The sequence below is a fragment of the Eurytemora carolleeae genome, unplaced genomic scaffold, assembly GCF_000591075.1.
Source record: "Eurytemora carolleeae unplaced genomic scaffold, Eaff_2.0 scaffold387, whole genome shotgun sequence".
In the NCBI taxonomy this organism is placed as follows: domain Eukaryota; kingdom Metazoa; phylum Arthropoda; class Copepoda; order Calanoida; family Temoridae; genus Eurytemora; species Eurytemora carolleeae.
Genome location: NW_019396360.1, coordinates 263,266 through 276,152, shown reverse-complemented (window position 1 = coordinate 276,152; position 12,887 = coordinate 263,266). Strand labels below are relative to the sequence as shown.

General features: G+C 35.0%; 1 protein-coding gene across 3 annotated transcripts; it reads right to left on the bottom strand.

The window, feature by feature from the left end:
• Positions 1-436: 436 nt before the first annotated feature.
• Positions 437-12,343, bottom strand: LOC111701717 (uncharacterized). Of its 3 annotated transcripts, XM_023473121.1 has the most exons (5): positions 10,320-12,343; positions 9,520-9,691; positions 9,003-9,089; positions 1,038-1,201; positions 437-473 (listed from the first exon to the last, which is right to left on the bottom strand). In XM_023473121.1, the coding sequence occupies exon 1, from the start codon at positions 12,321-12,323 to the stop codon at positions 10,695-10,697; it is 1,629 nt and encodes a 542-aa protein (XP_023328889.1). In that variant the 5' UTR covers positions 12,324-12,343; the 3' UTR covers positions 437-473; positions 1,038-1,201; positions 9,003-9,089; positions 9,520-9,691; positions 10,320-10,694. The 3 variants fall into 3 exon arrangements, 1 of the variants encoding a protein (XP_023328889.1); XR_002765258.1 differs by lacking the exons at positions 9,003-9,089; positions 9,520-9,691; positions 10,320-12,343 and adding exons at positions 1,914-2,000; positions 2,313-2,709; XR_002765257.1 differs by lacking the exons at positions 9,003-9,089; positions 9,520-9,691; positions 10,320-12,343 and adding an exon at positions 1,914-2,303.
• Positions 12,344-12,887: the final 544 nt, after the last annotated feature.

The following is a 12,887-nucleotide window of genomic DNA, read 5'->3' as shown; positions in this document are numbered from 1 at the left end:
GAGCTGATGATCAACTGACTCTTTTTCCCCAGATTTCGCTCCACCCTGGGTTAGCATTTAACCCTAGTACCCCCGTGAGCTGGCCGGCTAACCCACCAGCCCCCGGGTTTCTGGGACAAGGGTTTCTCCGCGTGGCTTGGGTTATTTATAGAATTTAAACACAAACAAGAATAAATCCGTTAGATTTGATGAGGGATGGAAGAAGGGGTGGGGGGGAGAAACTGGAAATGATGGAAAGAAGGAAAAAATACTATTTATGATCGCAGGAAAGATCTTTTTTTGAGATCTAGATATTTATTATCTCTGTATCGAGATTATATTAATTGTACAAAATTGTTCACATGTATTTAATACAACTATTTTACGATACTAACGTGTACATATATTCTTAAATTAAATAATAAAAAATCATACGGATACATTTTATCGTTTTTTCCTTTAATTAGAAATTTGGATTTAGGGATCCTTGGATCCTGCAAGACATACAAATTGAAGAGTGCAACAATGAAAGTGTAGAGAATAAATTGCATATAATTAGTCGGTGACGAAGATTTTTTAAGAATCGTCTGCATATAATTTGAGCATTTAATGAGGAAAATCAGTTTGAGCAAGCATTATAAAGTTTTAATGGAACAATGGTATAATGTCAATGTATGCAATATGGAAGAAACTACGATTGTACTGACGGAGAACATTGAAAGTTCAACGTTGGTATGGCATTACACTAGTTAAACTATATTGTCTTGATGCTAAATAGCCGACGTAATTGTGTAAAACGATATATTTGAGGTACATACTGGCGAGGAAAATTGATGGTTCCTTCCTGCATGTTCTTTTCTCTATGACGTTAATAATCTACACGGCCAACGTGGCGATAGCAGGCATCAAAATCAAGAAGTGTTAAATTTGAAAAAGCTTGTTGGAGAAGCGTTAAATTTCAATTGGAACAAGGACGCATTATGCTTAAGAACTAGACTCACGTAGAACATTAGTTCTGCGCTACTGACTAGAACATTGGAAAGAGTTTAGTGTTTAACCTCTTCATTTCTCTCAAATCATCAAGGTATAGCAAGGTATGGTGCACGTTTATGTGCAAGGATTTAGAGATATCGATGTAGCGTAGTTATCTCCTCTTCTTGAGACATCATGATTTCTCGGCGGTGAGGTTTGACGGTTCAGGAGGCGTTACAGTTTCCACAGACTGAATCAGTAAAAAAAGATCATTAGTTTATTGTGAGAGAAGATTCAGGGTATGAAGAAAGATTCAGATTTTAAACCAGAGTCCTCATAATTTAAAGATGAATATTATCGATAGAGATTTATTTATTAAGACATTTTAATTATAGAGACTCGGTTTTACTGAGGGTTTTTATTTCTATATTCTTTAATTAACCTTACGGACATAAAAAATCTTTTTTTATACAAATTGGCATTTCTTGCTTGCAATAGCAAAGTTTTATATCCGAAATATTAAATTAAAGGGTAAAGGATGAAAAGAAAATCTTACAACTTAGACAACTGACATTGCATGCTCAACGTTTAAATTTTGTTAGAATTGAATTCCAATAGCGTGTACATTAGTTTTCGTGCAATATGGTTTTAACCTTAACATTGGCATTTAGTTCTTGCTTGCAGTAGCAAAGTTTTATGTCCGAAATATTAAATTAAAGGGTAAAGGGTGAAAAGAAAATCTTTAAACACAACTGACATTGCATGCTCAACGTTTAAATTTTGTTAGAAATGAATTCCAATAGCGTGTACATTAGTTTTCGTGCAATAGGGTTTCAACCTTAACAATCCAAAATGATCCGTGTTCACGCTCCTGCTCTCTGTATAAAAAAGGTTAAAAATTCATTGGTAATGAAGAAAATCTGCCAGTCTACTCGGAGACTTATGGAAATATATTTTTTTACCGTTATTATGTACTGAGTGATGAAGCTGTAGGATCCGCTAGGTTCTCTGAGGTTCTCCGCTCATTCGTCCTCCAGGTTTCAGTTTAACTAGGTAAAGAGAGAACCATGACGAAAGGAAAAAATTCGAGTCTGTCGGGGTTTTAATTAAGCATGTTGATAGATTTTATCTTTAATCTTTAAACTTAGACAACTGTCTTAGCAAACTTTGAATTGAAATTTTAATTGGATAATTTTAAATAGCATGTACATTAGTTCTGGTTCAAAAGGGGTTCGACCTTTATAATCCAAAATGATCCTTGTGCACGTCCCTGCTCTCTGTATAAAAAGGATTAAAAATTCGCCTATAATGCAGGAAATCTGCCAGTCTTCCAGGGAACTTATGGAAATATATTTTTTTACCGTTATTTTCCGCTGAGAGGTGAAGCTATGGGATCCGCCAGATCCTCTGAGTTTCGCCGCTCATTTATCCTCCAGGTATCAGTTTAACTAGGTATAGAAAACAAATTGTGAAGAAGGAAGAGAAAGTTCATATATTTCCCTTTGATATTAAGGCTCTTGGGATTTAAAATATAATATGTTGATAAAGTTTTAATTCCAGAATGAGAATCATTGGAGTTCCAGACTTGGGATTTAAGCCGTATAAACAGGCACTCAAACAAAGTATTTAAATTGCAAATAATTAATATTACATAACTTCAAGCCTTACTGTCAGAGGCGTGATATTTAAATTGCATATACTTGATGTTGCATAATTTCAAGTCTTAATTTCAGAGATGTGATATTCCAGATTAAACTTTTAAAAGTCAGAGATTAATTAAATAAGACTTTGGCTGTGAAAGAATTTTTTAAAGAATTTTGCAGTAAGGTCATTAAGTTTGTAGGTTAAGTTCGTAAACTTTTATATCAGAGATATCAAATTAAAAAATAAAAAATTTTTTTTTTAACTTAAATTAAATTCAGAAAATTGCCATTGTAGCCTTTAGGTTGATTTTAATTTTTTGAACATATTTTAAACTCTTGAAATTTTATTATTTAGTATGTACATTAGTTACAGTTCAATAGGGTTTAAACCTTTACAGTCCAATGTGATCCATGTGCACGCCCCTGTTCTCTGTATAAAAAAGATTTAAAGTTCAGTGATAATGGAAGAAATCTGCCAGTCATCTCGGGGGCTTGTGGAAATATGTTTTTTACCGTTATTTTTCGTTGATAGGTGCAGCTATGAGATCCCCAGATCCTCTGAGGTTCGCCAGATCCGAGGTTTTTCTTGCAGTAATTTATCTTCCAGGTTTCAGTTTAACTAGGTAAAGAGAAAAACATGAAGAACGAGAAAAACGAATTTCTTTTCTTTGACAACAAGGCCATCAGGTTTATAATTATAAAAGTAGACTAAAATCTAATTCTAGAGTTGCAATTTTTACTGAATTCAGATCTATAAAAATTTAAAATTTTTTTTTATTTATCACAAATCTTGGGTTTTTAACCAACATGTATTTAAATCTAGAATTTTTTTTTCAGTGAAGTCATTGGTTTTAGAATTATGATAGTAAATTTTAATTCCAGAATCGTGATATTAAAATCCTCAAATTTTGAATTTGGAATTTGGACATCGAGCACTTTAAGTTAGATTTTCAATTTTGAGTATAAAATAATATAAAATCATGACATCTTATTAAGGAGTAAGATTACATTCGAATCAGTAGGGTTAACCTTTGCAGTCAATTGTGGTCCATGTACACGCCCTGGGCCTCTGTATAAAATAGATTTAAAATCTAGTAATATAGAAAGAAATCTGCCAGTCTTCCCCGGGGCTTATGGAAATCTATTTTTACCGTTATTTTTTCCGTTGAGAAGTGCAGCTCTGAGATCCGTCAGCTCCGAGATCCGAGATCCGCTAGCTTCCAGGTTTCGGTTTAACTAAGTAGAAAGAAGAACCTTTAATGATGTCACCAATATCTCCAATTAGGTCGTTATAATCCTCATTTCAAGATATAAGGAAAAAAGAAGGATCAGTAGAATTTGAATTATACGAATAAACTGCTTAGAATTTTTTATTTATCTCAATAAAATCTTTAGATCTTGGGTTATAACCATCAAATATTTCAATTTATTCTTTTTGTCACTAAAGTCTTTAGGTTTAAAATTATGACAGTACTTTTTTAACTCCAGAATCGTGATATTAAAAACTTCAACTATAGAATTGTGACATCGACAACTTTAAGTTTTATTTCAAAGTATATGAGCATTTTCTTCAAAAAATAATAATTATAAATAATTAACTACTTGTTTTAAGTACTAGACAGACTTTTTAACCCGGTCTATTTCTGAGGAAAGTTATAAGGATGATGCATGCAAAAAATAAATCTGAATAATTTATTAAGATGTGTGATGTATTCTAAATATTGAACAAAAAAGAAGAATTTTTTTCAGAGATTTTGGACGAAGGCTGAAGGAAGACGGTGTATATATTCCACAAGGTGAATATTGCTGGAAGATAATAAAATTGAAGAAATTCCATAGCCGTACAGTATATATGATCTTACCGGTTTGTAGTTTTTTGGTTTGCTTCAATAGGTAGTTCATGAAATCACACAAATTAGTGCTTATGCAATATCTGGTTGATCTTGCCAGTAGCATTTTATTTTATTTTTTTTGTTTAAAAAGTTTTCTTGTATTGAGAGAAGTCTTGGTTGTTCACAAATGTTTAAATGCTATTTTTAGATATTTTTTTTCTCGGAAACAGGTTATGCATAGGACTTGTAGGTGATCAGATTCTAGGCAATTTTCGAAATTTTGGAAATTTTGGATTGGAAAAGAAGGAGTAAAAGCGGATTCGACACCTCATATGAAGGGAAAAGACACACAACTGAGAGTGGGTTTTTCTATTAGCTCTTGTTGTCAATACAGAGTGTACCCAATCAGCGCTTTTTTGCTGCAGGTTTTACCCCATTGAATTGGTGTTTGCGCTTCGCAGCACTAGTGGCTTTGATAGAATCATAACCACACACGTCTCGGAAGTATAACACCCATTCGGAAAAACTAAGACCTGCAGGGATGTGGCAATTAGTGTCCATCCTGGATTCGGGGGTGGGGGGAGGGATGTATTCCAAGCTCAGAATTGCTCTATGCGTTACTTCAGTTAACAATTTAATTCCAGTTTCAGTCAAGTGGACAAGATCTTTGCCAACCATTTCACCGCGGATACCCCAGTTATCCCTTGGACAAATATCCTCTGGAGTTATGCATATTGCAAACTTGTTGCATGTTAACCTTGACATATAGACTCCAAGTCTCAGAATTTCGGCGCAAAGATCACCTCCGTCATAGTATGCATCGAAATGTCCTGCCTTATCACAACATTTATCCTGATAACGGGGCAAGGGAAGTATATTAATAAACCTTGCTTTAGAATGGTTGAACCTTCCGTCAGTGATATGTTCCATGTGCGTTGCAAACAAATTGAAATATGACGCGTCATAAGGTGCAACGGATATGAGATGATGGACGGAACCACGGGATAATTTTTCTTTTTCATGCCGAGCAGGTAAACCTGTTGGCTTAATTCCATGGAACCGTACATATTCACAACCTTGGAGCAGCATATTTGATAATCNGAATCCGGTTTATAATAGCCTTCTTGCCGTCGTTACAGGTCACAATTGCTGACAATGGATAATCAACTGGGTACAATGGCAAGCATACTTTAGGAAGATTGTGTATGACAGTTTTCCTAATGTAAGGTATTTTCATTAAAGACTCTCTGATTGAGAGATACGGCGCGTAATGTTTGCTTTGAAGGTCTTGACTAATAGGCAGGACATTCCCTAGGATTTCAGGCATCCCTGCGTTTTCATCGATTATCTCATGATTGAGCTCATTCGACTCATTAAAACCCTCAATGTGCGCGGTATTCAGAGCTTGGTTACCAATAGGTTTCGAGGATGTTTTTTTTACGGGGGGGCTAATCTCAATCTTCGAATTAAAAGTTAAACCACCTTTTTCCCGGTTGAACACCCTGCCATCATGCGAGACTATTCGGTCCTGGTCATTCGTATCGAGAAGCGAGATATCAAGAACCACCTCACTAACCTTGTTGTCAGGACCCACATTAAGGGCGGGGAACTCGGCTTCGTATTCCTTCATCCCAGGAGAGGGAGGTCGGGGCATCTCTTCCTCGAGGTCCATTGGCTCGGACATGGTTGAGTATTCTCTGGAATTTGTAAAATTATAATCTTTATTAGATAGACTTTCAAGAACATTCAGCATAGTTGAATTATTTAAAAAAATTGTTATAAAAAGTACTACATAGTAGTTGTGTTCATGATTGCAAAAGTAGTATATATCACTTTGCATTGAAAACAGACCATATAAAAGTGAAACAAAGAGGTTGCTTTTTTGATTAACAAGTATATTATTTACATTTGCGTTTAAGAACTTAAGAAACCAAAAGCAGCTTGACTTCTCTATTGATAAAGAATTCAATTTAAATATTATTGTTTTCTTTACTCTGATATAAATAGAGCAACGCTTACACTTTAACTTAGTTAAATTTTTCTTCTCAAGGTCAAAACAAAATGGCTGACTTGCCTTGTGTAGTAACGTCATGGTTTGGTATGGTGAAGCCTTTGTTGTGGTAGTTGCAATTATTATTGTCCACCCCGCGGCGTTGGTTAAGATAATATTGTACATTGCAAGACAAAATACTTTAGGTTTCGTGTTCATATTCAACAAACAAGGGTTTGTCAATTCTAGAAGTATGGTAGAAAAGAAATTGCTTTAACTTGGAAGTATTGTATATTCGTCTATTATTCCTTGTAGAAAATATATAGTACATAACTATAAAGCAAATAATGTTGGTAGTTTCGATATTAAAAGTTACTGGAATAGTACAGCCTAGAAATATTGTCATTTTTAGTTCTTCATAAGATAAGACTCCATTAGATATTATTCGGTTTAAATCAGTTAAAATATCGCTTATTATGGGACAGTCCCAGAAGATATGGGAGATAGTTTCTCTAGGTGCAGGCCTAAGTTTTCCAAAATCGCACCGTTGACATGATGGGTCGTGATCCGGAACAAAATGTGCAATCATTGCATTATGGTAAAGAGTCTGGGATGTGAAATTGAAAATAAAGCTTCGTAGATTATTTTTTAATTTCGAGATTTTAAAAATTTTATAAAAGTTGCAATCTCTCTCGGGATCTGCGTTGTTGTAATTTGTTAGGGAGATGCGCTTATTTAAACCAGACGTCGGCCCAATCTCTGACTCAACATTATCCATGATCTTCCTTATCCTAACGCTGCCTTTAACTATTTTCCTAAAGAAGGTAACGATAGGTGTGCAGACTTTGTCCTTATTCAGTGAAAATTTCCTCTTCACGCTTCTATGTACCGATTTTAGATAGAATAATTCTAATAAATTAGGTCGGAACCCCAGGTATACTGTTAGACTATTTTCTGAGAAAGTATCCCTGTTAAGTATGTCTACTAGGTTGACAAATCTTAGTTTTCTAACCAAAATTACTTCTTCGTGTGTAAGATTTTCTCTGAAATGATTTCTGTTTAATTTCTCACCAGACTCTAGTCTTGCAATGTCATTATCATATATTCTCATGTCAAGAAAATTACCATTTGTCGACCAGAATACATTACAAAATGTCCTAACACAAACTGACAGTTCTCCGCAAGGAGTGTTCGTTGCTATTGAGCTTTTAAAATGAAACGGAAAATCTTCAGATGTTCTGAAACTCTGAATTTCTTTCGCCCAAAAATCGTCATTATTAATTGATTTCCTAAAAAACCCAACCCTGATCGCATTTATGTAAGATTCAATCCCAATCATTCCTAATCCTCCTTGATGTATTGCATTGTATACCCTGTTTATTGTTATTTTCAAACTCCCTCGTACAAAGGAGCCAATCTCATTTCTGAGTGTTTGCAATTGAGTCTCACTAAATGCGACCACAGGGGCGAAAAACCCTATTTGTGAAAGGACATATGTTTTTGCGATATTAATCCGACCAACATTCAAGAGTCTAAATTTTGTCCAGAATAACGACATTCCTCTAATTTTCACCATGAGCTTTATAAAATTAGTTTCCTCCAAATGAAAATTTTCACTTATATCCAACCCCAAGATTGTTAAATTTTGTACAATTGAAAAGCCAGTTTCAGCAATATTTTCAGCAAAATTAGGTGAGACATTAATTGGTAAAACCTGAGTTTTTTCTACGTTTATTTTCAAGCCAGATAATTTACCAAAAGCGTCAAGTATATTTTTAACATTCAAAATATTTTCAGGTTCGCCGTTTACGAGTATGGAGACATCATCCGCATAACTACTATCACCTATGTAAGAGCCGTTTTCGAAAACGGGATGAACAACACCTAGATCGAGAGTAAGCTTCCAGAGCAGAGGTTCTAGTGCTAGTATGAAAATCAAACCTGATGGTGAGTCGCCTTGTGCTACTCCGCACAGTATCTCAAAAAAATCGATAACACCGGACTCAGTTATGATGCCAGCAATTTTCTTTTTCATTGTTGTTCTGACTATTTTTATCATATAATCGGAATAGTTGAAAAATTTCAAAATTTCAAGAATATATTCGTGCGATACAGAATCAAAAGCTTTTTTGAAATCGATTGCCAATAGTGCTAACCGCTTGTTCTCAAGTTTTCCTTTCCTAATGCATTGTAATATATTCATTAAAGCTTCATGAATGACCTTAGATTTTGAGTAGGCTTTTTGGGAAACGGATGTGTTTGAGTCAATTACACGCTTGAGCCTATTGGCAAATGCTTTCGAAAATACCTTATAAACATTGCTTAAAAGACTAATTGGTCGCCAGTTTTTAATTTGTGTGCAATCTCCTTTCTTAGGAATAAGCTTAATACTTGCAGTTCTTAGATTAGGATACAGTTCTTCCTTTTCAACCATAATTTCAAACCCCTTGGTTACAGGGTGTCCAATTAAAGGCCATAGAAATTTAAGTGTAGCATAGTTGTATCCATCCAAACCGGGACTCGATCCTATCTTTGTCTCAAAATCTGCCAGTCTTCTCGGAGACTTATGGAAATATATTTTTTTACCATTATTATGTGCTGAGTGATGAAGCTGTAGGATCCGCTAGGTTCTCTGAGGTTTTCCGCTCATTCGTCCTCCAGGTTTCAGTTTAACTAGGTAAAGAGAGAACCATGACGAAAGGAAAAAATTCGAGTCTGTCAGGGGTTTAATTAAGCATGTTGATAGAGTTCTAATTCTGGAGTTTCGAGTATCATTGGAAGTCGAGGCATGAGTTAAAACATTGCACTATAGAATACTTTAATATCCTGGATGTCTTAAATCTGAAGTGTCAAATTATAGATTAAAAGATGAGAAAATCTTTAAACTTAGACAACTGCCATAGCATACTTTGAATTGAAATTTTAATTGAATAATTTTAAATAGCATGTACTTTAGTTCTGGTTCAAAAGGGTTTCGACCTTTATAATCCAAAATGATCCTTGTGCACGTCCCTGCTCTCTGTATAAAAAGGATTAAAAATTCGCTTATAATGCAGGAAATCTGCCAGTCTTCCAGGGAACTTATGGAAATAAATTTTTTTACCGTTATTTTCCGCTGAGAGGTGAAGCTATGGGATCCGCCAGATCCTCTGAGTTTCGCCACTCATTTATCCTCCAGGTATCAGTTTAACGTTATTTTTTCCGTTGAGAAGTGCAGCTCTGAGATCCGTCAGCTCCGAGATCCGAGATCCGCTAGCTTCCAGGTTTCGGTTTAACTAAGTAGAAAGAAGAACTTTTAATGATGTCACCAATATCTCCAATTAGGTCGTTATAATCCTCATTTCAAGATATAAGGCAAAAAGAAGGATCAGTAGAATTTGAATTATATGAATAAACTGCTTAGAATTTTCTATTTATCTCAATGAAATCTTTAGATCTTGGGTTATAACCATCAAATATTTAAATTTATTCTATTTGTCACTAAAGTCTTTAGGTTTGAAATTATGACAGTACTTTTTTAACTCCAGAATCTTGATATTAAAAATTTCAACTATAGAATTTTGACATCGACAACTTTAAGTTTTATTTCAAAGTATATGAGCATTTTCTTCAAAAAATAATAATTATAAATAATTAACTACTTGTTTTAAGTACTAGACAGACTTTTTAACCCGGTCTATTTCTGAGGAAAGTTATAAGGATGATGCATGCAAAAAATAAATCTGAATAATTTATTAAGATGTATGATGTATTCTAAATATTGGAAAAAAAAGAAGAATTTTTTTCAGAGAGATTTCGGACGAAGGCTGAAGGAAGACGGTGTATATATTCCACAAGGTGAATATTGCTGGAAGATAATAAAATTGAAGAAATTCCATGGCCGTATAGTATATATGATCTTACCGGTTTGTAGTTTTTTGGTTTGCTTCAATAGGTAGTTCATGAAATCACACAAATTAGTGCTTATGCAATATCTGGTTGATCTTGCCAGTAGCATTTTTTTTATTTTTTTTGTTTAAAAAGTTTTCTTGTATTGAGAGAAGTCTTGGTTGTTCACAAATGTTTAAATGCTATTTTTAGATAATTTTTTTTCTCGGAAACAGGTTATGCATAGGACTTGTAGGTGATCAGATTCTAGGCAATTTTGGAAATTTTGGAAATTTTGGATTGGAAAAGAAGGAGTAAAAGCGGATTTGACACCTCATATGTAGGGAAAAGACACACAACTGAGAGTGGGTTTTTCTATTAGCTCTTGTTGTCAATACAGAGTGTACCCGATCAGCGCTTTTTTGCTGTAGGTTTTACCCCATTGAATTGGTGTTTGCGCTTCGAAGCACTAGTGGCTTTGATAGAATCATAACCACACACGTCTCGGAAGTATAACACCCATTCGGAAAAACTAAGACCTGCAGGGATGTGGCAATTAGTGTCCATCCTGGATTCGGGGGTGGGGGGAGGGATGTATTCCAAGCTCAGAATTGCTCTATGCGTTACTTCAGTTAACAATTTAATTCCAGTTTCAGTCAAGTGGACAAGATCTTTGCCAACCATTTCACCGCGGATACCCCAGTTATCCCTTGGACAAATATCCTCTGGAGTTATGCATATTGCAAACTTGTTGCATGTTAACCTTGACATATAGACTCCAAGTCTCAGAATTTCGGCGCAAAGATCACCTCCGTCATAGTATGCATCGAAATGTCCTGCCTTATCACAACATTTATCCTGATAACGGGGCAAGGGAAGTATATTAATAAACCTTGCTTTAGAATGGTTGAACCTTCCGTCAGTGATATGTTCCATGTGCGTTGCAAACAAATTGAAATATGACGCGTCATAAGGTGCAACGGATATGAGATGATGGACGGAACCACGGGATAATTTTTCTTTTTCATGCCGAGCAGGTAAACCTGTTGGCTTAATTCCATGGAACCGTACATATTCACAACCTTGGAGCAGCATATTTGATAATCCCGAGAAGACAACTGTATCTGACTCTTGAAGGCTCAACTTGGAAAAGAAAGAATCAATCTCAGTTTTGTTTGAATCAAGTTTTGGGGTGTACTCTGTGAACTTCAACTCACCGTCGAGTACAGTTTTCAGCTCTTCAGTTAAAAATCTCATGTTTGAATGGCCTATTACGTGGACTAGCGGTCGCAAGTCATCTTGATGTTCCGGAAAGGGGAGAATATTTTCAAACAAAAACATCTGCTCTGAAAGTTCATCGTGAGTTTTGATAACGAAATCAAGGGGTTGTGGTAGAGTATGCAGCTCTTTTGCATTCCCGAGTTCGGTATATCTCCTTCTAATTTTTTCCGCAATTTCACAATTAAACCCGCTGTAAATTGATTCTGATATGGATCCGTTGTTGTTTTGAAATCCGATTGGAATACCAGGGTATAATAAATCCTCCTCATATACCGGAAAATCTGCTCTTGCAGGAGGGACACTGACATATGCGATCATTCCAGTCCTCGGCTGCGAATTGTTAATTTTCGAGACGAAATCGCGGTAAGTATCGAACAAAAACCCGGGATTTTGAGATGGTTCAATTGCATTGTTAATGCTCATGGAGCGATTAAGTACCGCGTAGGACTCTGAAAGTCCAAAATCTCCCTCTACAAAGAGAGAGAAACCTTCGTAGACTTCTACGGGACCGTTATAGGATCTAAAAACCTTGGTATTCCGCGTGTCGAAATCTCTCCCGCTAGTAATGTATTCCTGAATCCATTTTTTAAAACTTATGAACTCCTTCATGTATCTTTCTGGGCCCACAACCCCGAGGTAGGATGGGAGGGAAACGATGATTATGTTGGGACGCGCTAGTTCACAGCCATTGCGGTCGACTCTAGGTCGCAGAAGGTATTTAAGTTTTTCACCCAAATCAATGAAACTAGGGTGTTCCATCCGGAAAACAGGGATACACCGTCCTTTACCTCCCACCATGGGGGGGGAAAGTAAATTGTAAATACTTAAGGCTCTTGCAAATATGATTGTAAATACTTATAGCTCTTGGAATATGATTGTAAATAACTATAGCTCTTGGAATATGATTGTAAATATTTACAGCTCTTGGAATATGATTGTAAATATTTATAGTTCTTGGAATATGATTGTGAATATTTATGGTTCTTGGAATATGATTGTAAATATTTATAGTTCTTGGAATATGATTTAAATAAGTATAGTTCTTGGAATATGATTGTAAATATTCATAGTTCTTGGAATATGATTGTAAATATTTATAGTTCTTGGAATATGATTGTGAATATTTATAGTTCTTGGAATATGATTGTAAATATTTATGGTTCTTGGAAAATGATTGTAAATATTAATAGTTCTTGGAATATGATTGTAAATATTTACAGTTCTTGGAAAATGATTGTAAATATTCATAGTTCTTGGAATATGATTGTAAATATTTACAGTTATTGAAATATCATCGTCTTCATCTTTCTGATATTCTCTTAG

Coding starts and splice junctions, on each gene's coding strand:
- LOC111701717 (XM_023473121.1), bottom strand. CDS start 12,323: ATGGAACACCCTAGTTTCATTGATTTGGGTGAAAAACTTAAATACCTT.